Here is a 26364-nt window from a genome sequence, read left to right as displayed (position 1 = left end):
TTTTTTTATGTGATCCTTTTTTTCTTACTTTGTATTGGAGTATAGTTGATTTACAATGTTGTGTTAGTTTCAGGCGTACAGCAAAGTGAATCAGTTATACATATACATATTTCCACTCTTTTTTTTTTTTTTAGATTCTTTTCCCATATAGGCCATTACAGAGTATTGAGTAGAGTTCCCTGTGCTATACAGCAGGTTCTTATTAGTTATCTATTTTATATGTAGTAATGTGTATATGTCAATCCCAATCTCCCATTTTATCCCTGCCGCCCCCCATCCCTTGGTAACCATAAGTTTGTTTTGTACATCCATGACTCTATTTTTGTTTTGTAAATAAGTTCATTTGTGCCCTTTTCTTTAGATTCTACATATAAGCGATATCATATGATATTTGTCTTTCTGTCGGATCTGCGTTTTTGAAATGAAACTTGGGCTGCAGGGAAAGTGGGTGGAAGGAAGCAAGAGTGGATAGGAGAGACCAGTTAGCCCAGGCCAGAGAGGGTGGTGCTTTAGGTGGATGATGGTTGGATGGGGATTGAGGAAAGTGGGCACATTTGAGAGAGATGGAGCCTATAGAACATGCAGGATGTGGTGGTTGATCAGATGTCTTCCATGAAGGAGCGCAGGTGGTCACAGAAGGTTCTCCGATGTCAGGCTGGAGCGTCCAGGTGGAGGACCAGGTTTGCGAACAGGAGGATAAGATCACTTTGGAATGTAGTGAGTTAAAGATGCCTGTGAGGCAGCCAGTGGTGAAGCCAAGGATGCAGTTGGATTATATAGTTAGAGCCAGAGAAGAGGGCTTGAGAATGGGAAGAAAAATGGGAATTACTGGTTCATGGTCATGGAAGTAGACATCGAGAGGAGGAGAGTCTAGGAGCTGGACTCTCTGAGAACTAGAATAGGGGAGGAGAAGCAAGCAGAGAAGACTAATAAGGACGTAGGAGAGTTTAATGTTGTTGCAGAGAAAACTGCATATTCAAGCGGACCATGGAGTTACGGGACCGGCTCTGCAGAACGCTGCCCAAAGGAGTAAGCCAACAGCAGCCCTTCGTTTCAGTGACAAAGAAGACATTGGAAAGGTAGTTTTAGTGTAGTACTCTCTAGAAATGTATCCGTTTCGTCTCTGCTTTGGAGAGAAGGAAGCAACCTGCTCGGGAAATCAGAAGGTCTAGATCTGAGGGCCATCGTGCACCACCTGCCTGCCTGGGCGGCTCCCTAAGTCTCCCCAGAGCTCCGCTTCCTAAGCTCTACGAGGAGGCTTCTAAGAAAGCTTGTTCCCACCACCAAAGTTGTTCTGAGGATTAACCAGGAAAATGGATGTGAAAGACCTGGCTTTGTCAACCGCCAAGAGCTAGACAGATCTCACTTTCAATTGACTTGTCAATTCCAGGTTAAACATGACTAATGGGCCCCACTCGTGCTTCCGTTTGGAGAACTTTTCGTAATTACATGCTCATACATTGTGGTCAGCTTTGCTCACATCATCTCTCAGTATTCACTTTCACTCAGGGTGACCAGGCCAGTTTCACAGAAGCTGTGGCAGCTGGAGCCCAAATGCAGAAAAGCCACTGGTGGGTATGGTTACTCTTTGGGACCTAAGTAGTTTCTCCCAGGTGCTTTCAGACCAAAAAGGGGAAAGGGGGGATCAAGGGGAAACTGCAGAAGAGTCAATGAGCAACAGAGCACTTGGAGAAATTCTGTTGAGAGTAGTATTTTGGCTGACATTATCTTCCTTATTAGATGTAAGTTCTTTAACTTTCCTGTGCCTCAGTTTCCTCGTCTGTAAAACCAGAAATAATAGTAGCATTTACCTCCCAGGGCTATTGTAAGGATTAAATGAGTCAATTCATAGAAAACCTTAGAATAGCAGCAGCACTTAGAACATACTCAGTAAATATTAGTTGTTAGTATTGTTGGAGCGGGTGCCTTTGGCTGAAGTCCAAGGTATAATTTCCAAAAGTTTACTCTTTTACATGCAGCAGTAAAACCTCCTTGAATTTATTAAAATAAATGTACCAACAGGTAAACTTTTATTCATACCTTGGGAAGAATATTTGTTTATAATACTAGTAGGGATTTGGTTATGTCATCAAGAGAAAAAGAAATATATCCAGTTTTTAAGTGGCTGGCTAGCAGATTAGTGCAGGGGCAAAGCACACCGGCTTTGAAGCTGCGGAGACCAAGGCTTAATCCTAGCTACGTGACCTAGGGCAAATTACTTGCCCTCTCTGACCCTCGGCTTCCTCATATACACAATCAAGATACTGTTTACTTGGCAGAATTGTTGTAGGGTAAATGTAGTCATAGGTACAGAAGGCTTGGCACAGTGCCTGACAGAAGAACAGACTGACATTGGTGGGTGAATATTTTATTGTTATTTTGCAACTGGTGATTTCAAAGTTGTTAGGTTTTTTGTTTTGTTTTAAGGGTTTTCTGAATAGATGGCATCTCCCATTGCCTGTCTTCCTTCATTCTCTAATGTACCTTGCCTGTTTACTTTTCCATCCCTTTTTGAGGGCTCTTCTCTGAGAGCCCTCTTGTTCTTGTCTTGCTGGGGTCTGCATCTACTGTCAACATAGCTAGCAGTCCTGGCCTTCCAGCACAGGGAGGCAGCCCATTCTTCATCCTTCTGGATGCACCTCATCTTATAGGATCAGCTGCCACCTTGGAAGGTCTCCTCCTCCCAGCCAAGCCTCAGAGGACCCTCCCCTGGGGAAACTCTGCTTTTTGATGGATGCTCTCATCAGTATTTTTCTTGTTGTCACTTCCCACACTGTGTAATTATGATCCCATCGTCGCCACCAGTGGCTGCATCAAGTCTCACCTGCTACCAGCATCTAAACAAAACCCCTAAGAAGGTAGAGCTCTTGTGATGCCTGAAGAGTAGACTTATGGGCACCTGGGACACAGCACCTTGGGAGTGACCCTTTCTCCAGGAAGGTAGAAACAAGACAGTCAAGGGTACAGTAGGAGATTGCCTAGGTTTGAATCCCGGCTCTGCCACTTACTACCTTTGTGATCTTGGGCAAGACATGACTTCTCTATGCCTCCGTTTGCTCATTTATAACATGGGAGAGTAACAGTTTCCAGGATTAAATGTTTCTACATCCAAAGCACTTAGAACAGTACCTGGCACCAAGTACCTGAATAATCAAGAAAAGAGCTGCCCATGAGGGGAATAGCGTTCTTTCCCATCATCCGCCTGCTGTGGCTGCTCTTAGTCATTTCTTTTCCAGGTGAGCGCTCACAGCTGACTGCGGCCTGAGCAGGCAGGAGACAGGGAACGCTGCGTTCCCACCCACAGGCCACACTCCCAGGCCCTCAGCCGGAAGAAAACACCGTGAACAAGAATAACTCTCCCATTTCAGGGCCTGGAGTGTTAATTCGTCGGCACTGCTGAGAAGCGGCCTTTAGTTCATTTAATCATTAACTGTAGGCATCCTAATGAGTCCTGCGAGCGGCAGCCGCTGGTCGGGGGCAGAGCAGCTCTTTCTTCCTGGGTGCTGTTAGCAGTGGCACCAAGATTGAACGCTTACTAGCTGGGCTTTTTTTTTTTTTTAAATAACATCTTTATTGGAGTATAATTGCTTTACGATGGTGTGTTAGTTTCTACTCTATAACAAAGTGAATCAGCTATACATATACATATATCCCCATATCTCCTCCCTATCCCACCCCTCTAGGTGGTCACAAAGCACCAAGCTGATCTCCCTGTGCTAGCTGGGCTTTTGCTCTGTTATTTCAATAACTGAGCAGAGATTATGAAACAGATGGGAGCCAGGCTGGCAAAGTGGATGCTCACTTTCCGGGGCAGGGCCTGCCCACGGCCTCTGGCGAGGTCCGCGTCGGGCACGCGTGTAATTCACACACGTGCTTCAAGAGGTCGTGTGGTTTGCATGGATGTATGGAACCCTGCTTCCCAGTGGATCCCAGAAAGGTTCCCTGTTCTAACTTACCTGCCATGCTTGCAGGAGTCTGGCTGTGTCCACTTGGTCACCTGGGTCCTGTGATGGGAGGGGCTTCCTGCCCAGGTGAGGAGGTTGGGCTGAAATTCCTGTACTGCAGCCTAAAATGCTACTGATATTTGAAATCCTTTTGCTCAGACCCCTTTCTACACTTCCAAGGAATGGGAAGGATAGGCTAGTATTTTATATTTATAGCATTTCATACTGGAAGAAAAAAAAAAAAAAACCCAGCATTAGGCAGTTTCTGGCCCTGGGTGTATCTAGGGCAGCTTAGGTGGATGACAGGGGTTGCTTTTAAGTGACAGTGAGGAATGGGCATTACAACTGCCTTCAGTTGTCCGGGGTCTTCATGGAATCTCTTTTATTACATCCAGTCTGCATCTCTTATGTTACACCATCATTATTCTTAGCTGTTCCCAACCATAGAACTATGACAACAAAAGAGTTTCACAGAAAATACTATTTCGCATGACGTTTAAATCGAATTGTTTTCATTTCACTCTTGTTTTCTTCAGTCAATGAGCGGTTTCATGGAATCATAGAGGTTGAGGAACATAAGAGACCTCAAAAGTGGTCTAAGCCAGTTCTTCTCTCAAAGCAAGAATCCCTTTGACAATACTCCTCAGTCATTTAACCTGTTTAACATATTATCTCTGCTTATACTCTTAGAGGCTTGAGGCAGCCTATTCTATTTTTGAACAACTCCTACTGTTAGAAGATGTATCCTGTTATTGATTCACGTCCTTGTGCTATCCCTGCATTAATACAAATTATACCAAACAAAACTAAAATGCCTTCCACCTAAGCCCCAGAAATGGTTGAAGACAATGATAGTGTTCTTGCCCAAATGTCACCAGTTCCTGCAACCTTGGCTATATATGATGTAATTTAGCATCTTCACCATCATCCCAGATGTGCGGGAGTGGTCCTCTCTGTAGACATTGTATTAATAAACTGGTTTATAATGGGCTTGTTTTCATAGGACTCAATGTGAAAATCTCATATTAAGTCTTCATGACGATGGCAGAAGGAATTTGAGAGTTACATCTGCACTTGACTTTTACACTAACCTACAGAGTCATAGGTGCTCAGGATGTCCATTGGGCCATCTTGCTCCTCTATATGATACCCAGGAAAACCAGCCATTCTCCCCAGGGAAACTGCAGCTCAGAGGTAAGCTCATAAATAGTCACACTGACTAGCATCCAAAGAAGAGGCAGGACCAGAATTCTTCATGAAGCCTCCTCGCAGCTCAGCCTGTTTAGAACTTTCTTTCCCCGTGCTACCTGCATAAAGACTAGCTTGGCTCACATGTACTCAGACAGTGCTTAGCCTTGGGGCTGCCTAGTGATCAAGAGTTGGCTAGGGAGCTCAAAAGAAGAGTCTCATTTAAGCTGTTAATTTTCCAGGAAAGCTCCGAACGGGTGGGTTGAATGGTTTATCTTTAATAGTGTAAAGTACGTGTAAAAAGAAAAGAATGAGGTATATCTAGCTGGTCTAGTTTTCTCAGTGGTTCTCTGATTACTGTTTCTGTGAGGAAAAGACAGGTAACAAAGTGAAGGTAGAGGGGAAAATGGCCACTTGAAAAAGCATTAATAAAACATCCTTCACTTTGTATATATACACGTCTCAACCATAGATGTCCTTCAGATCCATAGAGGCAGCATGGCAAGAACCAGATGCATAGTATCGTTCTGGCTTTGCACTTACCAACCCAGTGAAGTTGGGCAAGATACTGGCCTGTGTGTGCCTCGGTTTCCTTATCTGTCAAGTGGGGATAATGATGGCAGTACATGCCTACAGGGTTGTGATAAGAACTAAATGAGTTACTGTGAGCGAAGGGCTTAGGACAGTGCCTGGCATCATAGGAGGCACTACCCAACTGTTTGTTCTTATCATGAATAATTATTATTCATTTTTGTGATTCTGATTACTTTGTAGTGAATTCAGAGGTGCCAGACTGCTTCACCATCATTCTCATTCTCGTCCTCCCTATAAAAAAAAAAAGGCTTGGAATCCCAGCGTTAGTTGCAAGGAATCATGCCCTTGCCCTGCAGTGGGTGGTGTGCAATGGTCTTTCCAAAGCTGAAACTTTCACAGATGTTAAAATGAGCAAATGGGGTACCCAGAAGCTTGAATGCCTCTTGTCACAAGTATAGCTCCTGCAAAGCTTACACAGAACAGTCCTATTTAAGTGAGGGGGCATGTGTGCTGTGCGGTCGATTCGAGGGACCATGCTGGGGCCTTTCATTTCGAATGTCTTTGAACAGAGAGAGCCCCTGTGTCAAGGGGAAGGTTTGAGGTACTTCCCAAGGAGCCTGGCTTGATCCTGCACTGGCTGCTGTGCTGTCCTCTGGAGGCCTGCTCTGATCTTCCACAGTCAGTGGGGTCTCCTCTCACCACTTCCAGGTGGTCACCCAGGATGAAGAGAAGCAGAGCTCTCCAAGAGCACGCCAGAATTCTGCTTCACTTCCCTTCTCATTCTGAATTGTCCGTCGATTTTTGCTTTGCGATGTAGCATATTCTTGCTTAGACTCTTAGAATGAACAGACTTGTAAGATCACCTAATCTTCCCCCTCATTGAAGGTTTGGGTTAAGGTGACTCATTCAAGGTCATACAACATTCACTCATTCATTAAACAAGTATTTATTGAGACTGTGTGGTATGGTCTGCAGTGTTTGTATCAGTGGCAGAGCAGGACTGGAATCTAGTCCTACTATTTCTGATCCAGTGTTCTGTCCCTCAGGTCTTGTGGCCTCTCATACCTACTCCCCTCCCCCAGTGATATGTCACTTTGCAGCTGTGGGATATTAATTCTCAAATGTGAATGTTACCTTTGGGTCTGTATAATAGGAAACACAATGTGTGTAAAAGATAGGAGGGCCCAAAACCTTTACACAAAGGCAACTAGCCTTGTTTTCCCCCAAATCTATCAGAATGTTGTAAGAGTCAAACTCAAGTTCAACCTGAGCAGTCAGCAGGTAGAAAAAAGCAGCAGAGTGTCCTATCTGGATTGGATGCCTCTCCAGTTGATAGAATACTCTGCCAGGCACTGGGGACTCGGGGGATAGTAGGGCACAGAGTGCTCCACCATTTTCCAGCCGTGTGACATGGAACAGTACACTTCTCTGAGCTTCAATTTGCTTATCTGTAAAATGGGAATGACAGCAATAAACTTCAGGGTCACATTGTGGAATTTAATGAACTGAAGCATGTAAATCACCCAGCCCAGCAAATACCTGGCGCACATAGACAGTGCCTGTTAGGATGATTTGTATTCCTTCCATGATTCCCCTCAACTTGTTATGTGGCCACTGACAAGGAATTGAACCTTCCTGAAAGTCTTTAAATGAGGGAAATAAAGAAAATGACATTTGCGTCACCCAACAGGGCTAATGTGAGGCTCCAATTAGAATAATATAGAATGAAATACTTCTTTTGGTAAAAAAAAGAAAAAGAAAATCAGAAAAACAAAAAAAGAACACCATACACGCAGATTACAACCCTGTGATTTTTCCAAAGATCCTGTATCCTTAGAATGATGGGTGAGCTGTACTTAGCCATATTTGCTCTGGTCCATGGTACAGAGTTTTAGATTAGATAGGAGATTGGGCTACGCTTCCCTATAGGTCCCAGCCAGTTCTAGACATGTTACTGTAGTTCAGTTTAACCACTTCTCCAACGAGAGGGTGTGGTAGCATCAGAGCAAATTGATCCCCACTTCTGGGAAAATGACATTAACCACATGCTCAGGTGACAGACACAGAGGTGGCATCTTCATGAGTTTAAAGAACCAAATGACAAGTCTACAGTTTCTCATTTATCTCCGTTTTGATCCTCCCAAGGGAGATTTTGAGGTTTCAGAAGACATGGAGGGCCAAGCTATTGTTTGCCTGTGTATACCCTTCTTTATGACTTTTTTTCATTCCAAAAAGATGCTTTAAGGTGGCTTACAAAGATTAATGCAGAAACTAAAAATAAAATAAACAAGAAAAATAAAGTAGAAAGGAACAATAAAATTGAAGAGAAAAGCAAGATGAAGCCAGGGTAGGGTCAGTTCATAGAACACCTGTACAACGTGGTGTCTGGGTGCCAGAGGTGGGCCTCCGTCTGACTCTGAAAGTCTTAGCAGCTAAGGAAAGAGGCAGACTTGAATGGGTCAAGATTCACATTGTCCAGATTAGAGTAGACCCATTGCTTGGGCAAGCTTTCCGAGATCATTGAAAACCCGTGCACTCACCTGGGAGTGGTTGAATAGTGCTAGGAATAACGTCTGAGTTATTTATATGAATAAACTCAGCACTTCTTAGCTTTTTTCCACTCTTCTCATAATACTGTAAAATGCAATTCATGTTCTAACAGGTCATCAAAGTCACTTCTACGAGGCCAGAGCACCCTGGTGCAGTACACACCTTTCTACTGGTTAAACTTAATCCAAAAAGAACATTTAAAGGAATCAAAGGAAAGAAAGAGCAACTCCATGGCCTTTGTGATGAACACCCATGTGTATTATTTCTCACAACTTTAATGCAATTTGAATAGTTAAGGGCTAAGATAATATGCTCTTGAGGAGCTGAAGGGGACAGGATTATTTCCTCCATTAAAATGAACATACTTGAAAGTACAGCCTTCACCTGGCCGTGGCCTGAGAGGAGCACCCACTGGGGAAGACAAAAACTGTCCTAAAAGAATCATTCTTTAGGAACACCAGTAGAAGGCAAAGGGACAAAAAGACCCCTATGATCTACTCCCTAGATCAAGGCAACAATGATTTTAGCCTGGAAAAGTTTCAGAGTAGGTATTATCAGTCATTCCCAACCAGAAAAAAAATTAAGAAACTTGTAAGAACCTATTGAATGTCTAGTTTTATGTGCTATAATTTTTGGAGATGGCTCCAAGAAGATGTGGATGAAAATATACTTCTAGGCAGTTCAGTATATTTGGGGCAGGGGGGTGGGGAGTTCCTGCTGAGAGTTTAGAGTAGTTGGTTTAAGCTCTTCTTTTGTGACAGAACCACTGTCATCTTTATGCATAACTCAGTGACATTTAGAAATTTTTTTTGAAACTTCTTTCGGTAATTATTTGCGCTGTGAGTTTTATCTTATTTTATTTATTTATTTATGCATTTATTTTTTTGGCCGCTCTGCGCAGCATATGGGATCTTAGTTCCCCGACCAGGGATCGAACCCGGGCCCCCTGCATTGGAAGCTTGGAGTCCTAACCACTGGACTGCCAGGGAAGTCCCTAGAAAAATTTTTATTTCTTCCCTTTTCTACTCCATCCAGCTTAGACTCCTATTCCCTTATTTTCTTTTCCTGCCTTTCTCTAAGATGGAAAATAAATCCCATGCCAGTGCCAATCGTGGGTGGCTCTCTTTTTAGAAAAACATTCCAAGCCTTGTCTATGCTCAGCATAAAAGAATATTCTGGGCCGGGAGGGCGTCAAAGGGTGAAGGGGTGGTCTGAGGTTCTGCGAGCCTTTCTCCTCTTCTCTTGCTGCCCCATCTATAGTATATAAAACAACAAACATCAGTGCTATCAGGCTCTTTATGGGATATAGTGGGAGGTAAAAACCAGAGTAGAGCAGAGACCCTGCCCACGATCTAGATTGCAGAGTAGATGAGACATTTCAAATAACCATAACATAAGGCATGGTGTGCTATAAGCACTGATAGGAAGGGAAAGCACCCCTCCAAAAAAAAAGTTAAGATGGTACTGAATTGTCTGCTTTTGCCGCAAGTTTCTTATTCGGTTCAATTGAACAAAATCTCTGCACCTGCCAGGTGCCAGGCCCCCCGTGAGGGGCTGGTGGGTCCAGTGGGGGTCAAGCACAGGCCTTGCTCTCAGATTGCTACTTTTAGCAAGAGTCATCAAAGCTTTGTAAAGGTGTCTGCTTGAGGCCAGGGACTTGGTCTTTCTCTGACATGTTTTGATATGTCCCCTCAAACAGTCCCACAGCCAGGAGGAGAAAGAGCAAAGAATTTTCCTGGAAAGGTGATTAACATTGAGGCACAGCAGCTAGAAATTGGCAAGGTGCCTTCCGCAAGGTTGGGGAAGTGATTTATTTTTCCAGCCTCACCACAGGAACCAAGGCCCTGGCAGATGCCACCATGCCTTAGCAGCAGCTGATCCAGATGAGATCATTATTAATTATTAGTCACTTTAGAGTGTCTTTTTCAGAAACTACAGAGTTCTTGGGAAGCCCAGACTCTCCTGAGTTGCAATCAATACTATGTACACCTTGCACAGGGACCTGAGTGGCCTGTAATTATAAAACAGTATTGATTCCTGGAAAGGGGGTTGAAAATGTACAAATCCTTCACATAAAAATCAGCTAAATCTTCAAAAGCCTTGATTATATTTTTTCCTCAAGAAAGAGACTGATGGTGGGAGTAAAAAACTTGAAATGTTAGCTAAATTAGGGCTGTTTCCTGCCAGGAGCCAGATCTGTACACATAATTATTTTATTCTCTGTGCTGGCATTGATTCCCTTTGGTTGAGTGTTGGAAATATCTCTGTTTTGGGTCTGTAATCCAAATTATTCAGTCAGTTCCTATGATGATGTTTTCTACTCGCATCTTCCTGTATTATTTTTCTGTAAAACAAATAATCACATGTCTGGAACTTGACTCATCCCTGCCCCCCAGCACACCCCTCATTCCCATCCCTGAACTTGTATATCACACCACCTGCCATGCTCCTGGGCCAGAAACTTCACTCACCACTCACCCTCACACACCCCATAGTCACCAAATTCTGCCCGTTTTATTTTTGGCCTAATTCTAATTTCTGCTTCTAAGTTGGCGTCCACTACAGTCCTGTTGGAATGACTGGAAATCCGGACAGTTTTTAGTTTTTCTTCCTTTTGGCTGCGTCTCAGCAGCAATTACGAACATGGATTCTCCAGCTGCCTTTGCTTAGCGCATGGGTGCCCTGTCATTTTCTGTCTGGATCCGTAGAACGGCCTCACATTGCATCTTCAGCTTCTAATCCTGCCCATCCCGTGGCGGGTAGGAGCCCCCTTGAAAATGCAGGTTTGGTCATGGCGTTTGATGGCATATAGTCTTCCAGCGGCTCCCCATTGCCTACAATCTAAGATGCACAAACAATTCTTGATCTGGAAGTGATAGAAATTGAGTTTCAAAAGATGCAGTTTATCTCCCAAGCCTCAGAGACTGTTGGAAGAGAGCAGGTCTGGAGGATTGCAGGCACCAGCCACATCTGGAAGACCACCTCATTTGTGGGCTTCTTTGGCACTTTGACTATCTGTGGTTGGTTTAGCTGGGCTTGGGACAGAGAGTTTTTGTACTAGAAAGCTGTTTCCCAGGTTTTATAGAGCTAACTTCTCAGTGAGATACAGTCACAATCCATTTTATTTTGGATACCTCCTGCTTCCTCAGCAAGGCAGTGAAGTGCTGTTGAGACTGTTACAGGGGAATGGACCCTCTGATCAGCCCCTCCAAACCTTGTATTTGAGGGAGAAGAAATCCTAATGCCGGTACGGGGCTCCAACACAAAGGGCCTGCAATATTTCTCAAAAGAGGCACTCCTGGTGTGTGGTACGGGGAAACACTTTGTAACGTATGAGTGTCCCACACATGCCAAATGCTCCAAGGATTGGGGAATGGTACCATCCCTACCTAGGAAACCTTGGCTCCTGTCACTACTCCTAAGATGTTCTCCTTACTGAGAATATAATGAAGAACTGGGTTAATTATGATCTGTCACTCCTGTTGCCTCTTCATCTTCTGTATTGATTGAGTTCAGACTGGAGTCACATTGCCTGTGTTTGAAATCAAGCTCCACCACTTAACTGAGTATGACCTTGAATGTGGGCATGACCTCGGACAACTACTTAATCTCTCTGTGCCTCTGTTTTCTCATTTAAAATAGGAGATAGTAGTATTAATAATATCTACCTGAAAAGATTTTTGTGCAGATGAAATAGGATAAAGCATGAAAGGTGCTTGCCGTGACGTCCACTTTCAGAGGCATAATGATTGTATGAGATGATGATGGCTCCTGAGCTTAACATCGTACTTGAGTGACAAGTTGAAATCGACACTTAAAAGTGACTGCCCCAGAAAAGAAAGGCAGCAGGGTCTATCAGAAAGTCGAGTGACCAGGTGGGAGTCAGTAGATTCTGTTTTGCCCACAGTCACAGTTACTGTGTAGCCTTGAACATGTCACTTCCCTTCTCTGGTGTTTGCTTTCTTGATCTACGATACATTTGCCCTACGTGGTGTCAAAAAGACTGAATGGCATGAGCATTGCGAGTGTGCTTTAAAGCCTGTAGCATCTCACAAACAGTTTGATGGTATATAATAAGTAACTGATTGTACATTGGTGTTCTCCCTACCCCTGATTTGAAAACCCTCCTCAGCCAACTGGGAGGACACATTGAATGGGAACTTCTTGGGAGACGCATAAACCCGGGGAGCCCACCTTGCGTGGTAGACACTGAATTGCTCTCTAGCAGCCCATCCTGGCCAATGCGTCCCCCCGATGGCACAGGCGAGGAGCCCTCAGGCAGGCAGGCAGGCATCTCGTGAAGAGCTCACATCCCCGGTCCTGCAGCTCTCCCCGCCGGCTTCCCGACACCCTTCGCCGCTGCCCGTTCCCTTCATGGCTGTCTGCTTTTCACCCCACAGCAACAAAGGCGAGAGAAGGAGCTGCGGAAGCAGCAGGAGAGGGAGCAGCGGCGGCACTACGAAGAGCAGATGCGCCGGGAGGAGGAGAGGAGACGCGCGGAGCACGAGCAGGTACCGCGGCAGCCCCGCCGACGGCCCCGCGCGGACGGCAGCACCAGCCGCCTCTGGGCTGTGGGTCGCCTTCTCTTAGGTCTGCTCGGGTTTAAGCAGGTTTTTACTCTTTCTCAAGCAACTATGCTCACCTATTCAAGAAGTCAAACGCACAACCTTGGCAAAGGCCACTCATTCAACCTGGCTTCCTCCCCAGGCCGAAGTCCCCCGACGCACCTGGATCTCGTGATTTTCCCAACCCTGGGCATCTACTCTGAAAGTAGCACTGAAGCGTGATAAGCAAGCCAAGTGCTCCTCTTTCATCGCTTCAGAAGAGCTTTTCTACTCAGGCAACTCTGGTCTCCGTGACTTGGAGCCATCGATGCAGGCCCCTTTCTCTCTTTGTTAGAATCACATTCTGACAGTGCAGTGAAACTGCAAGATGGTTCCATTACAGAGGCAGTGCATGATGGCATTCAACCATTATTTTACCCCTGCTGCTTGCACAGGAGCCTCTGAACTTTATAGCGTTGTTAATTTCAGGTAGCCCCTAAAGAGGGAACCTGTCATGAAAAGTTTTGAAATATAGCTCGGTTCTCCAAACCAAAGAGTAACAGCAAAGCACTGAGCCATCTCAATCCGCTGCAGTTGCAGGTAGAGGGCTTGTGCTTTTGACTGCATTGAAATGCTTTTGCTTCGGTGCGGGGTACCTTTCCTGTTTAGTGAGGAGGTGTCTGGGTATTTTTTCCCCTCCTTCCTTCCACACTTCACTTGGCAGCTCTTGTCACCTTTGAAATTACCGGTTCTTTTTCTCTCTCTCTTTCTCTCGTTGTGTTCCTCTGAATTCTCTGCCACCTACCTCTCCAGGAGTACATCAGGCGACAGTTAGAGGAGGAGCAGAGACAGTTAGAGATCTTGCAGCAGCAGCTACTGCATGAACAAGCTCTACTTCTGGTAATGGGAAAGCCAAGCCAGCTGACCTGCTCTGTGTTCATCGTGCGTGTGTGTGTGTGTGTTTGTGGTCTCCTCTAACATGCCAGTCAGAAAGGAGGGGATCCTCCAAGCCTCAAGGACCTGGAAAATCTCCTAAAACTTAATTCGTTTCCTGACCCAGTGTGCTGAGTCAATATGTTTAATATACTTGTTATGCATTCTTTATTAACTCCAGCTATTTGTGAAACTTTAATATGAATCCAGCCTTATTATAAGTTCAGACTGTTTTTGAGACCCACTGTGTTTATTGCAGAGTAATGTTTGAGGTCATTTGCAACATGCTGGAATACAATCACAGCAAAGTGCCCCTCTTCCATAAGAACCCACTCAGCTCTGTAGTCATATTTCATTTGCAGACTATTAGTTTTGCCCTTACGATGGGAACATTTTGTGTTCCCTGCTCAGGAGGCTTCCACTTGAAGTACTTTTTATTATTATTATTGCACTGCTCTCCAAATGAGCTTCTTGGTGTATCTTTTTTTTTAACTGAATTTTTTATTCAGTGGCACTGTGATATTTTTTTAGCCTGTACATGGTTTTTGCTGATGGTTTTGTTGGTCCAAGTTTTGTTAAACAAAAGATGATTTAGGCAGTATCTTTAGGTACTTATTTCGTTTTGTACTTAATTGTACATGTTTGAATGATTTAATTACTAAACCAGGAAGTGGACGGCTCCTTATAGGGGTTGCGTGTTGACCATCCAAATGTCCTCATTATTGCCACTTTCTTGGTTACAAGTCATCAAGGGCAAGTCACTTTGCAAAGGGTGGTATTCTGTAGGGGTTGCCACTAAAACAATAGTGTTTTCATTAAATGCCACATTCTGTGCAGACGCTAACCCAAGGCTGTAGTTTATCTCTATGGCACATCCTGATGTCCTCTTGTGGTTCTGTTGGTATTAAGGTCCTTTGTTATTTATCATCTCTTTTGGTTCCATTGCATGCTTCACTGGTACTGGCCAATGGTTTCCGTATGGTGATTTAGCCTTTTCTTTGTTCCCCTTTCCTGATCTGGACAGGAATATAAGCGCAAACAGTTGGAAGAACAGAGACAAGCAGAAAGACTACAGAGACAGCTAAAGCAAGAGAGAGACTACTTGGTTTCCCTTCAGCATCAGCGGCAGGAGCAGAGGCCTGTGGAGAAGAAGCCACTGTACCATTACAAAGAAGGGATGAGTCCTAGTGAGAAACCAGCGTGGGCCAAGGAGGTAAGTCAGCAAGCAAGTACAGCCTGCACCTGTGCTGTATTGGGGAAATTGGCCATAATGAGTTTCTCCAGTAGAAATAGAGAGTTAAACTAGTGCTACAAAGTTGGAAAATAATTCATTATGAGACACACGTGCTTTGCTTTGGGAAGAACTGTAACATTATTTCTCTACCTTAATCCATTTGTTCTTCTTTTTGTAAGTAACAACAGGAAGTAGAAAATCCTTTTCCTTATTGGAATCTAATTGAGTTTGTGGCAGGAGGATTTTTAGTGACTTTTTCATGGAAGAATATGACTTAGGACTTAAGGAATTCTAGGTAGGATCATTTCCTATCCATAGCTAGACCCTAAAAGTGATCATTAGTATTATCACTAACATTCCATGTTCTGTGGTAACAGTGAACACACAGTTGGACCCAGACTTGTGATTGTGGTTCACTTACTGGGTCAGAGGTCATTTATATTTCTTTTGCAAATACTTTCAAAGTAATGGTCCTTCATTTGCTCAACTACTAGACTAAGAAAGAATTTTCAGGAACTTGACTCTGTGATGAGCTATTTAAAAATCTCATTAAAAATTATTTGAATGGTAGGAAAAAAAGGGTGGTAACCAAATGAGTAAGGCAAACAAACAAAATAATAACTCTCGCCAAGATCAACAACCCTTCTAGGAAGTCACTGTGTCATCTCATATGCCTGACACCCTGGTTTTCAGTTCTGTCATTAATGTGGCAACTAATGATTTCCTTTATTTTCTTGTGAGCATAACTAGTCATTTGAAAGGGTGATTTATATTACTCTGCATTTTCTTCTAGTATCTTCAGATATTTATAGCTAGAGCTTATTTCAAGTTATCTAGACTACAGTATTACCAGAACCCGATTTCTTACGTAAGATCCTATTTGTATAATTCTTAATTTTCTGCTCTATCTTACATACGTATAGAAAATGCTTGAAATTATGTTGTCCTAATGTTAATAATGGCTGTTTATTGGAAGTAGAAACTATAGAGTTTTTTTCTTTAAACTTTTTAATACTTTTATGTATTATGTTTTATGTGTTTATGTTTAAATCCTTTATAATGATTTTGTACTATTTTTACAAAACTAATAACTTTTAAAACTTAAAAACTAAATCTGTAGAGAAAAGTCATTCAGTGTCAAGAACGTTTTTGATCACTTTCCCTTAGAGTCTATGAGTGCGATTTGTATTTACCTATGTCTGTAACAACTGCCTCTTTCTCCCAGGTCAGTAATTCAATTTTGTGATCCTACTCCCGGGTACAGCACCAACCCCTTAATAACCCACCTGTTCTTCCAGCTAAGCACAATCACTATGCTGTTAAACAGCAGCTGATGTGGTTCCTGGCTAGCAGAGATGTGTTACCTTCCTCCACTGCTAAACCATTCTTTAGCCACATCAAGCTGAAACCCTCAGCTAAGCCAGACTCACAGCTCATGATCATGGCAGGTATTGAGAGGCTGAAAAACTAGCCTCTCCTAAGCTAATGCCAGTAGCACCTGCAGAAATTAATGATTCCAGATCAAGACCCCTGTTTGAGCATCACTCATGGAAGAAAGATGGACCAGCTTATCCTATTAGACTTGGTCTTGAAGAGCAACTGAAGCCGCAGAGAGCCTCAAGGACCACAGTGAGATCAACAAAGCGATCTCGCTCCCAAAGATGTAGCCCAACTCGGAAGTCAGGACTTAAGGTCATTTGTGTGTCCTCTCCCAGCATCTCCAAAGTGATGAGCCCCCAGTTGTCCATTACAGCAAGTAAGGAGGGCCTTAGAGACTCATGTGTACCTCGGGGCAGGAGGGGCATGAATTCATGCATCCATACAAGTACCTCGACTCCTCTAAGAAGTGCTGCATCACTAAATGACCTCTCTTTGATGCATGACCACCTGACCTTCAGTGCTCCCAGCCCCAAGCATGAGTTTAGGAAAGGAACACCAACAGATCCCATTGGAGAAGACCATGATGCCTTGCAAAGCATACCAGAATTTCTTCTGTCCCTTGTGCAGCTCCCTCATGCACAAATGTACCAGAAAAGGGGGGGAAACAGAAAGCAGTTTCCACTTCCTTCTTTCCACCTCTACCCAGCATGTTTTGATTTGAACTTAAACATTTTGACTTCATTATTTTCTAATTACTATTTGTCCTCATCATTAAATTTCCTGGCCTGTCCTCTCTCTTCAGAACTAATTCACAGTTCCCAAGCTTTCAGAAGCCATGCCGTTCCTGGGGACAAATCTTTGCAGATATCATCAGGGCAGTTTTGTAGACCTCCTAATTCCCCTGTGCTTCTCGGCCAGGCTCCTAGCAGTAAAGGAAACATAGCCAGTGGGAGTGCAGACAGCATGACTGTGTCATCAAGCACACCCGATGTGAGGTTCCCGGGCCATCCTAGGTCTGGGCCACCTCTGGTGGGTGACGTCTTCCAAGGTCCCTGGCTTCCTGACAGCTGGAGTTCTTCCTTTGGGCTTCATGGACTTTTAGACATGTGGGAACATTCTTTTAGGATTTTAGATTTAATCCTATCCTCCTGGGTGTGTTTAACATAATCCAGCTTCCAACTAACCACCTATCTATTCATGAAACAGCTCCCAAGTCTTAGAGTGGGTATTCATATTTTAGAAGAAAGATGAAACATTTAGATGATAGAATGAGTGACAGTGCTAAATTGGGAATTGGAGCAACTGGTATACAAATAAGTACAAATAGTTGTCTGCTTTAGTTTAATTCATCATTTTTTTAACACCTACTTCTTAAAATGGGTATAAAAATGAGTGTGAAAATCCTTATTTTCCTGAACTCTCAATGCTTCTAATCAACAATGTATGAACTTTTCTTCTAGAGCTTTATTTACAGGTTTCTTTTCTTATAGTAGGAGGTAGGTGGGGTTGAAAGTAGCCAGACAGTGAAATACATTTCAAGACTTTAGATATGGACAGAATTTCTAGCTCAGCAGTATCTTAATTATCAACCAATAAAAAGAACCTGGGTTCTTTTTTTGGAAGTAGAATAAAAGGTACCATTTTCTTTTTCAAAGGCATCCTCTGCGAGGATATAAATTTGAAAATATCCCCACCAGGGTTGGGTAGGCAGCAGCTATACCATGGTCTCCTGTGGTAGAGGGTCTGGGCTTTTTTGCTCCATATGCTGTTGAAGACACCACCTGGCCATCTTCCACCCACAGCAGCCTCTTCTGTAATCTGCTCCCATAATTGTTTTCTAACTCAGCTCTAAACTTTCTCATCAGGGTGGCTTTTCCTTCTTTGATTACTTTTCCATCCACTTACTTTTCCTTATTTCCAATCGACCTTTTTTTTCATTAGCAGTTTAATATTGTTATAATGTTTCATCCTCCGTGTTTTTGTTGCTTCATTTTGTAAAACATAAATCATCACATTTCTCATTTCCTTTCTTATTAATCTGTCGGATGTAGTAAGAACAAATGAAAATACTTGGTTATTGGCAAATCTTGAGCTCTTCTCTCTCTCCTTTTACTGAGTATTCTAGTTGTCCTAAATGTTACATTGACTTTGATTTTCAGATTTCAACCAGAAAGGAACATTAATGTCTCCATTAAAAGGAGGAGTGGCGGGCATTCTCACCCCTTTCAAATTCTCTGCCATTTCTAGATTGGAACGGAAGTCAGATTTGTTTTGTGAAAACATCAATATGAGACTCTGTTAAACATCAGCAAAATTTGAAGGTTTTTTTTTTCCCACTGGCACTTTTTGAAAGATGGATATTCCTTTTCTTATAATGCCCTTTCTTTATAATGGTACCGATTCCTGTTTCTTATAATGGCATGTGATTGTCTCGGCCTGGCAATAATTTTTTTTTTATTTTCACCAGCACACAGCAGTGACAGAATGCTCTGTCTACATGAGTGTTGCATGAGATGGTATTTTAATTTTTTTTTAACACTTCATCATGTTCTTTCTCTCTGATGCATACCAGTCATCTGGCCATGGTTTTATTTGGCAAATGATGGGCCAAGATGTCTCTTTATATCCCATCAGCCCATTGGACTTTGAAATCCTTGTACATAAGAACTCTTCTCCACTTATTTTCTCTGCTCTACACTGATGGTTTTTTCTTTTTATATGAATTATTTTATATATGAGGTCCCATATTACTATTTAGAGAGTTTATGGCTTTTTTCCCATCTTTCCTCAGTTTCTACTTATCTCTCTTAAGATTTAGCATGAGAGAGACCTGACAGGAAATAGGAAAGAACTTGTTTGAGTTCAAGCTCTTCCACTTATGGTCTTTGTGACCTGGAAGTCTCATAGGCTTCCTGAGGTGCAGCCTCCCCATCTGCACTTCCTATCTCAAGATTGGGAGGATCCTGGGCAACCATGTATGTGAATGTGCCATTGAAACTGTAGGCGCTGTACAAATGCAAATGAAATACACGATTCAACATATTTCTATTTTGCTCCCAAGGCCATTGTTGCCCACAAGGAATAAGTGTTTTGCCTCTCTTGTTTCTGGTTGGGATTTCACATGAGCAGTTCACATGCATCTCCCATCTCTTCCACTTACCTCTCCCCGGTGATAGATACACACTTTTTAATTTCCCATCTCAGCTTGCCAAAGATTTGCCTCATTACTTTTAAGTTATGTGCTCCATTCACATGAGGATCTGTACTTTTCTGTGCAATCATTGGTTAGGAGTAGATCTTGGAAAAGTAGTCCAGGCCCTTATCTTTAGACAAGATTACATTTTAAGCATTCCCTATGAATGAGAGCCTCTGCTGTCCTCAAAGGTGCCCTAGAGAAGGGATAGCAGCAGTCTTACTCAGCAACCATCTGCCCATGTGGTTTTGCCAAAAGACAGCGTGACTCAACTCTTCATGTGCCCAGTGAGTGCAGGGTCAGAGTACCTAACGAGGACTTAAAAATCATTGGACTTCTTTCTCTTCCTCCAGCATTGCCAGTAAACACAAAAATCAAATTGTTCTGTCCAGTTGGGGAGAAAATATTCCCATACAATTGTGATCAATTCACCACATATTAGCTGTTAAGGCGGGCCTTCTAAGAGCTTCGTAAACCCCACAGGCACTACAGTCATATAGAGTATTATTAAAATGCACCCATATGACATAGTAAATATATTCTGTTGTCAACATTTTAAAAATTACTTCTATAATTTTGTTTTGAAATTCTCTCTCAGCAGCTATCATTCATTATTGCTAAGTGAGACATTGGAAGCTATAAATTGTTTTCAAATGTATAAAACAATTTAAAAGTTGACATTGGTATAATGTTTACACTTATACATGTTTCAATGTATTTTTATTTATTTTGAAATTTTTTCACATCCTCTAATTAACATGTTTCTTTTCAGGTCATCTGTATTCATGCAACTTTTATGTATCTCAGAGGCCTTAGGCATCACTCTTTTAGTACCCAGTGAATAACACAGTCCTGCCTGGAGCAGAATTTTATTTCTGAGACCACAGTTATTTTTTCTTTCTCCCCGTAATGCTGTAATAAATAGTATAGCATTTCTGTGGAGGTTATCCAAACCTCTCCAAAGTTATTTTAGTTTTGATGTTAAAATGACCCTTTTAATAAGAAAAAAACCTGATTCTATAGTAAAATTGATCAGTCTCTCCTAATGTTGTTCTCTGTATTTATTGATAATCCCGCCAAGTGTGAAATCCTTTGTTATAAATGTCCTGTTGTTATGGTCTAGCACCTTGACACTGTTTATCTGATGCTACTAGAACACTCTTTTTTGGTGGTACTTAAGATATTTTACAACTTCTTGGCAGCAGGAGGTTGGAGCAAAGGCTCAGCTAATAGATTTTTTTTTTTTTTTAGTATCATGAAAGGCAGACTGAAACATATCTTGATTGTAAGCCAGTTTTTAATCACAATACATTCTTAATCTGGGGGAAAACACCTTTTTTGTCTCACTCACTGTTCAGTCAGTAGACATAAGATGTGATGAATCAGGAGACAGGCCTTTGCCCAGTAGCAAAATAAGCAGAAGGGCCAGCTTCCCCTCTGTCCATTTGAAACTGTTATTTGGATGTTTAATTTGATATATTTGCTCCAATACCCTTTGGTGCAAATGCAATAGACAGCATCATCTTCCTAAAGACTTCAGGACAAGATTTTCTTGAGACAAAGTAGCCTGATGCCTTACTGTTACACCTGTCACATAGATTTTCAAATTTCTTTGGACAAACTCCAACCCAGGAAATTTCACCACATTGGACTTATCCTGAAATAATCTGCTGAGTATAACAATAGATTATTCACACCATATATTTTATGATGGCACAAACTGAAACATAGTAATGGTAGGATTTAGTATTACACTAACTTAGAGAAGGCATAGGAAATGTTACTAGAGGTACATTAGTGATAGCTACACGTGACTAATCAAACCCATTAACTGCCTGTGAAAATTAGCACCCCACTTTGTGCCCCATTCGTTTCTAACAACAGCTTTAGGGCCCGTGTGGCCCATGGTCCTATTAGAGACAAAGGCGCTGGCTTTACTGGAGCCTTGTTACTGGCAGTTGCCAAAAAAATTCTTTATCTCAAATATAATTTCTTTGTTCAAGACGGAGTCTTGGGGGACAGACTTTTAGACTGTTATTTTTAATGTGCTGTTTCTGAATGTGGGTTTAAAACAGTCTGAGGATATTTTACAGCTAAGAAAACAATAATAGCAAGTACTCTTCACTCCCTTATAATATTTGGTTCCTAAATATCAGGTAATAAGTGGCTATAGTTTGGGTAGCCAGGTATTTATGTGAAAATGAGTCCAAACCTCTTGGATTCCTGACCTCAGACAGCAATGGTTTGGATGGTGAGAGTTCAGATAGTGAGGGGTATTTATACATGTGATTTATCTATTTAATGATCTTCCCTGGAAATAAGAAAATGGTTGATATTTGACTAATTCCAGTCGTCTGGAAATAGTCACCTTCTTTTCAGAGAGTCTAGTATTTGGAAAAGCAATACATTGCATGCCTTGGTCTCAGTTTATCTGTGGTTGTCTTTGCAGGACTTTCTCTTCTTTGTGGTCTTATCTCAAGTCAGGCTTTGTTATTTCCTTTTGCTCAATGCAATAATAGCCCATTATTGCTGATGTAATACTTTGCACACATACACGTACACAAAGTATACATGTTCTGGTTTATATTCCTGGCTTTTTGCAGCTAATCTTATTTGGTATGTGGTAAGCCTCTGGGACGTGGAATTTCAAAACCAAAGTCAACTAGATGCCAATTGTATGTACCCTGCACAGCCACGGTCAGGGAAGAGGTGTTCAAATTACCACTAAGTAGAGGCAAGAGGGTGGTTTTCTACACTATGGCACATCTTAACATGTTAACATGTTTGCGGTTGATTTGAGAGTTTTTTGTTTTTTTTTTTTTTGAGTTTTAAAAACAGACTTATTTTGTATATGAGACTGAGTCTGCCTCTAGGAAGATTCAAAATAAGGTAGGGAGGATGGGAAAGAATAGCTCTTTTGAATTTTCCTTTCAAATCAGGAAGTAAAATGAATAAAAAAGCTCTTGGCTGTGACATACAAATATGTCTTGAGGACCTGCATGTGGGTTCCATGACAGGCTCTTGCAACACAAAGATAGTGAGTCGGCAGAAGAGAGTTACAGGTCATCGGGGTGGGGTGCATTGCCCCCGTGAATTTGGAAATTACAACTGTCAAATTGACCCTGAAGAAATAAAGGGCAGGACAAGGTGGACCTGGAAGAAACGTGCTAGACCTCTTAAAGCTGTCGAAGATTTTAAATCATGTCTTGCAGTGTACATTTTGTTTATCTAAAATTTCCTTTAATTTGTCCTCTGCCACAGTCTGTCTGCAACAAATAAGTTACCAAAGGTAACTTTTACCTGTAAAGAGAGCCTTCCCTGTAAAGCACTTCTGATCAGTTATCCCCTCTGGGCTGAGAGAGACTCTGCAGAAAGGGAATGACAAGGAAATGAAGTGTCCAGAAAGGAGAGAGGGTTGGAGGAGGGAGAGGAGAGGCGGAGTAGCAAGAATGAATGCCATGTGTGGAGAAACAGGCAGGAGGAGGGTAGAGGGAGGTAGTGGAGCCCAGGCTGGAATGGAAAGAAGGCGCTGGGACAGTGTATTCTAGGGAGCTGGGAGAGACACCTGAAAAGAAAGGGAGAAAAAGAGAGAAAAAGAAAATGATGCGGGAAGTCACTTTAAGACAGGCCATGCTCATGGAGTGAGCTGCCTGAGAGGCCCACTTGCCTATGAGTAGGGCACGTGAAGAAATCAATGGCGCTCAGCTGATCCTCTTGCCAGCCCTCCTGTGTCCTTCCCTGCCCTGTCCCGTGAGTCAGCTCAAAGCCGTTTTCTATTTTCCCCAAGCAATCGTAATGCCCGCCGTAGTTACCTCTCTCCCTCACTGACCCCTGGCTTTGTGACCGATTAGCAGGACGGTGTTCCAACTAACGCACGATAAACTCTTAAGCAGATCCCAAATTCCCAGCCAACGGAATAGCATGAGATAATGGGTGATGGAAGGATGATGGCTTAAGCGTTCTGTGAGTTTTTCATGCTAGTAGTTACTCTGACAGAAAGAGCTTTTTGCAAATTTCTGATGCAGAGCAGATAGAGAGAGCTTCAGCCTTCTAAAGTGATTTGATCAGAGGGGTGCAAAATGGCTGTGCAGGTGACAACAGAAAATCCTAACTGGGAAGTAAATCAGCTTCCATCCATTGAGGCACTCTTTTTTCTTTCTTTCTTTCTTTTCTCATTTTTTTGGCTTCTAGGTAGAAGAACGGTCAAGGCTCAACCGGCAGAGTTCACCTGCCATGCCTCACAAGGTTGCCAACAGGATATCAGACCCCAACCTGCCCCCACGGTCGGAGTCCTTCAGCATCAGTGGGGTTCAGCCTGCTCGGACACCCCCCATGCTCAGACCAGTAGATCCCCAGGTACATCCTTCCTTCATTCCGCTGGCTTTTTTCAACAGGTATACAGTAAAGTCGAATAAAAGCCCAGGGAATTGTAACACGGATTCAGGCATGGGTCCAGCCAAGTCATAGCTTTCAATATCAAATCTCTAGTAAGGTAGGAGACCCCACTGAATGTGAAGGGCAGCAGAAGGAGTGAGAAAGAAAAAAGCACCATCCTTAACTTTAAGCCAACCACAAAGTCACTTCTTGGTCAATTGGCCTCTCTGGAGACCCGGAGGAGTTCCTGCCAGGTCAGAACGAGCATCCTTTTAGTTGTAATTACCAAAACTAAAATTTGTGTAGACCTTTCATACGTATAAACTATTATATTATCTTTTGTTCCTTGGGATTTTCGCATGAGCCTGAAACTGGAAAAATTAAATGGACTAGGTTAAGTAAAATTGTGTCTTCTAAGCCAGTGGTTTTCAAAGTGTGGTCACTGGGCCAGCAGCATAACATCACCCAGAAACTTGGTAGAAACGCAGATTCTGAGTCCCACCTCAGACCTACTGGTCAGCAGCTCTAGGGTCGGGGCCCGGCAGTCTGTGGTTTAATAGTCTCCAAGCGATTGTGATGCACTTTGAAGTTTGAGAACCATTGTTTTAAGCTATTTGGAAAAGAAAAGAAGATATCTCCACTTTTAGATAAGGAAGAAGTTTCTGGAAGTTTTAGAGGATTTTATATATACCAAAAATGAACTAGGAATTGAAATGAAGTATGAAATTTCATGAAAAATAAAGGTAATATAGATGTTTTCACCCAAATGTCTTAAACTTCCTCCAGGTATCCACCGGTGTTAACACTTCCACAGAATATTCTCAGGTCACCTTTGAAATATGTAATGCTATTTGAACTGGAGTTTAAGAGTAGATACAATCAAGGAGTCTTGGTTTTTAAGTTTGCCTTTAGTATATGAGGTCCAAGATTTTTCAGTACCAGCCAGCTTGGCACTTGTTTTTTTATTTGTATATAATGAGTCCAGGCCTAACCTTCCATGGGGTACTTTTTTTTTTTTAATAGAAATCATGCCAATTATAAACCATGGTTATAAGCAGACTCAGTTTGCAACCATAACTGCTGCAAATTTCAAGGTTTTTTTAAATTAAATTTAATTTTTTTTTTTACAGCAGGTTCTTATTAGTTATCCATTTTATACATATTAGTGTATACAGGTTAATCCCAATCTCCCAATTCATCCCACCACCACCATCCCCACCCCCCCGCTTTCTCCCCTTGGTGTCCATACGTTTGTTCTCTACATCTGTGTCTCAATTTCTGCCCTGCAATCGGTTCATCTGTACCATTTTTCTAGGTTCCACATATATGCATTAATATACGATATTTGTTTTTCTCTTTCTGACTTACTTCACTCTGTATGACAGTCTCTAGATCCATCCACCGCTCTCCAAATGACCCAATTTCGTTCCTTTTTGTGGCTGAGTAATATTCCATTGTATATATGTGCCATTTCTTCTTTATCCATTTGTCTGTCAATGGGCATCTAGGTTGCTTCCATGACCTGGCTATTGAAAACAGTGCCACAATGAACATTGGGGTGCATGTGTCTTTTTGAATTATGGTTTTCTCTGGGTATATGCCCAGTAGTGGGATTGCTGGGTCATATGGTAATTCTATTTTTAGTTTTTTAAGGAACCTCCATACTGTTCTCCATAGTGGCTGTATCAATTTACATTCCCACCAACAGTGCAAGAGGGTTCCCTTTGCTCCACACCCTCTCCAGCATTTGTTGTTTGTAGATTTTCTGATGATGCCCATTCTAACAGGTGTGAGGTGATACCTCATTGTAGTTTTGATTTTCATTTCTCTAATAATTAGTGATGGTGAGCAGCTTTTCATGTGCTTCTTGGCCATCTGTATGTCTTCTTTGGAGAAATGTCTATTTAGGTCTTCTGCCCACTTTTGGATTGGGGTGTTTGTTTTTTTAATATTGAGCTGCATGAGCTGTTTATATATTTTGGAGATTAATCCTTTGTCCATTGATTCGTTTGCAAATATTTTCTCCCATTCTGAGGGTTGTCTTTTCATCTTGTTTGTAGATTCCTTTGCTTTGCAAAAGCTTTGAAGTCTCATTAGGTCCCATTTGTTTATTTTTGTTTTTATTTCCATTACTCTAGGAGGTGGATCAAAAAAGATCTTGCTGTGATTTATGTCAAAGTGTGTTCTTCCTATGTTTTCCTCTAAGAATCTTATAGTGTCCAGTCTTACATTTAGGTCTCTAATCCATTTTGAGTTTATTTTTGTGTATGGTGTTAAGGAGTGTTCTAATTTCATTCTTTTACATGTAGCTGTCCAGTTTTCCCAGCACCACTTATTGAAGAGACTGTCTTTTCTCCATTGTATATCCTTGCCTCCTTTGTCTTAGATTACTTGATCATAGGTGCTTGGGTTTATCTCTGGGCTTTCTATCCTGTTCCATTGATCTGTATTTCTGCTATTGTGCCAGTACCATATTGTCTTGATTACTGT

General features: G+C 42.3%; 1 protein-coding gene across 11 annotated transcripts in view; it reads left to right on the top strand.

Annotated features, from left to right (window-relative positions):
* Nucleotides 1-26364, top strand: part of TNIK (TRAF2 and NCK interacting kinase) — a 411284-nt gene that overhangs the window by 317797 nt on the left and 67123 nt on the right. For 8 of the 11 annotated variants that reach the window (XM_059920518.1, XM_059920521.1, XM_059920522.1 and 5 more), the window contains 4 exons: nt 12617-12727; nt 13574-13660; nt 14718-14906; nt 23692-23856. In XM_059920518.1, the coding sequence (XP_059776501.1) occupies nt 12617-12727; nt 13574-13660; nt 14718-14906; nt 23692-23856 (552 nt within the window). The remainder of the gene's footprint in view (nt 1-12616; nt 12728-13573; nt 13661-14717; nt 14907-23691; nt 23857-26364) is intronic. The other 3 variants (XM_059920526.1, XM_059920525.1, XM_059920520.1) reach the window with 1 other exon arrangement.

The sequence above is a fragment of the Balaenoptera ricei genome, chromosome 4, assembly GCF_028023285.1.
Source record: "Balaenoptera ricei isolate mBalRic1 chromosome 4, mBalRic1.hap2, whole genome shotgun sequence".
NCBI classification, from domain to species: domain Eukaryota; kingdom Metazoa; phylum Chordata; class Mammalia; order Artiodactyla; family Balaenopteridae; genus Balaenoptera; species Balaenoptera ricei.
Note: the sequence above shows the minus strand (reverse complement) of the source record. Positions and strands in the feature narration are given on the sequence as shown.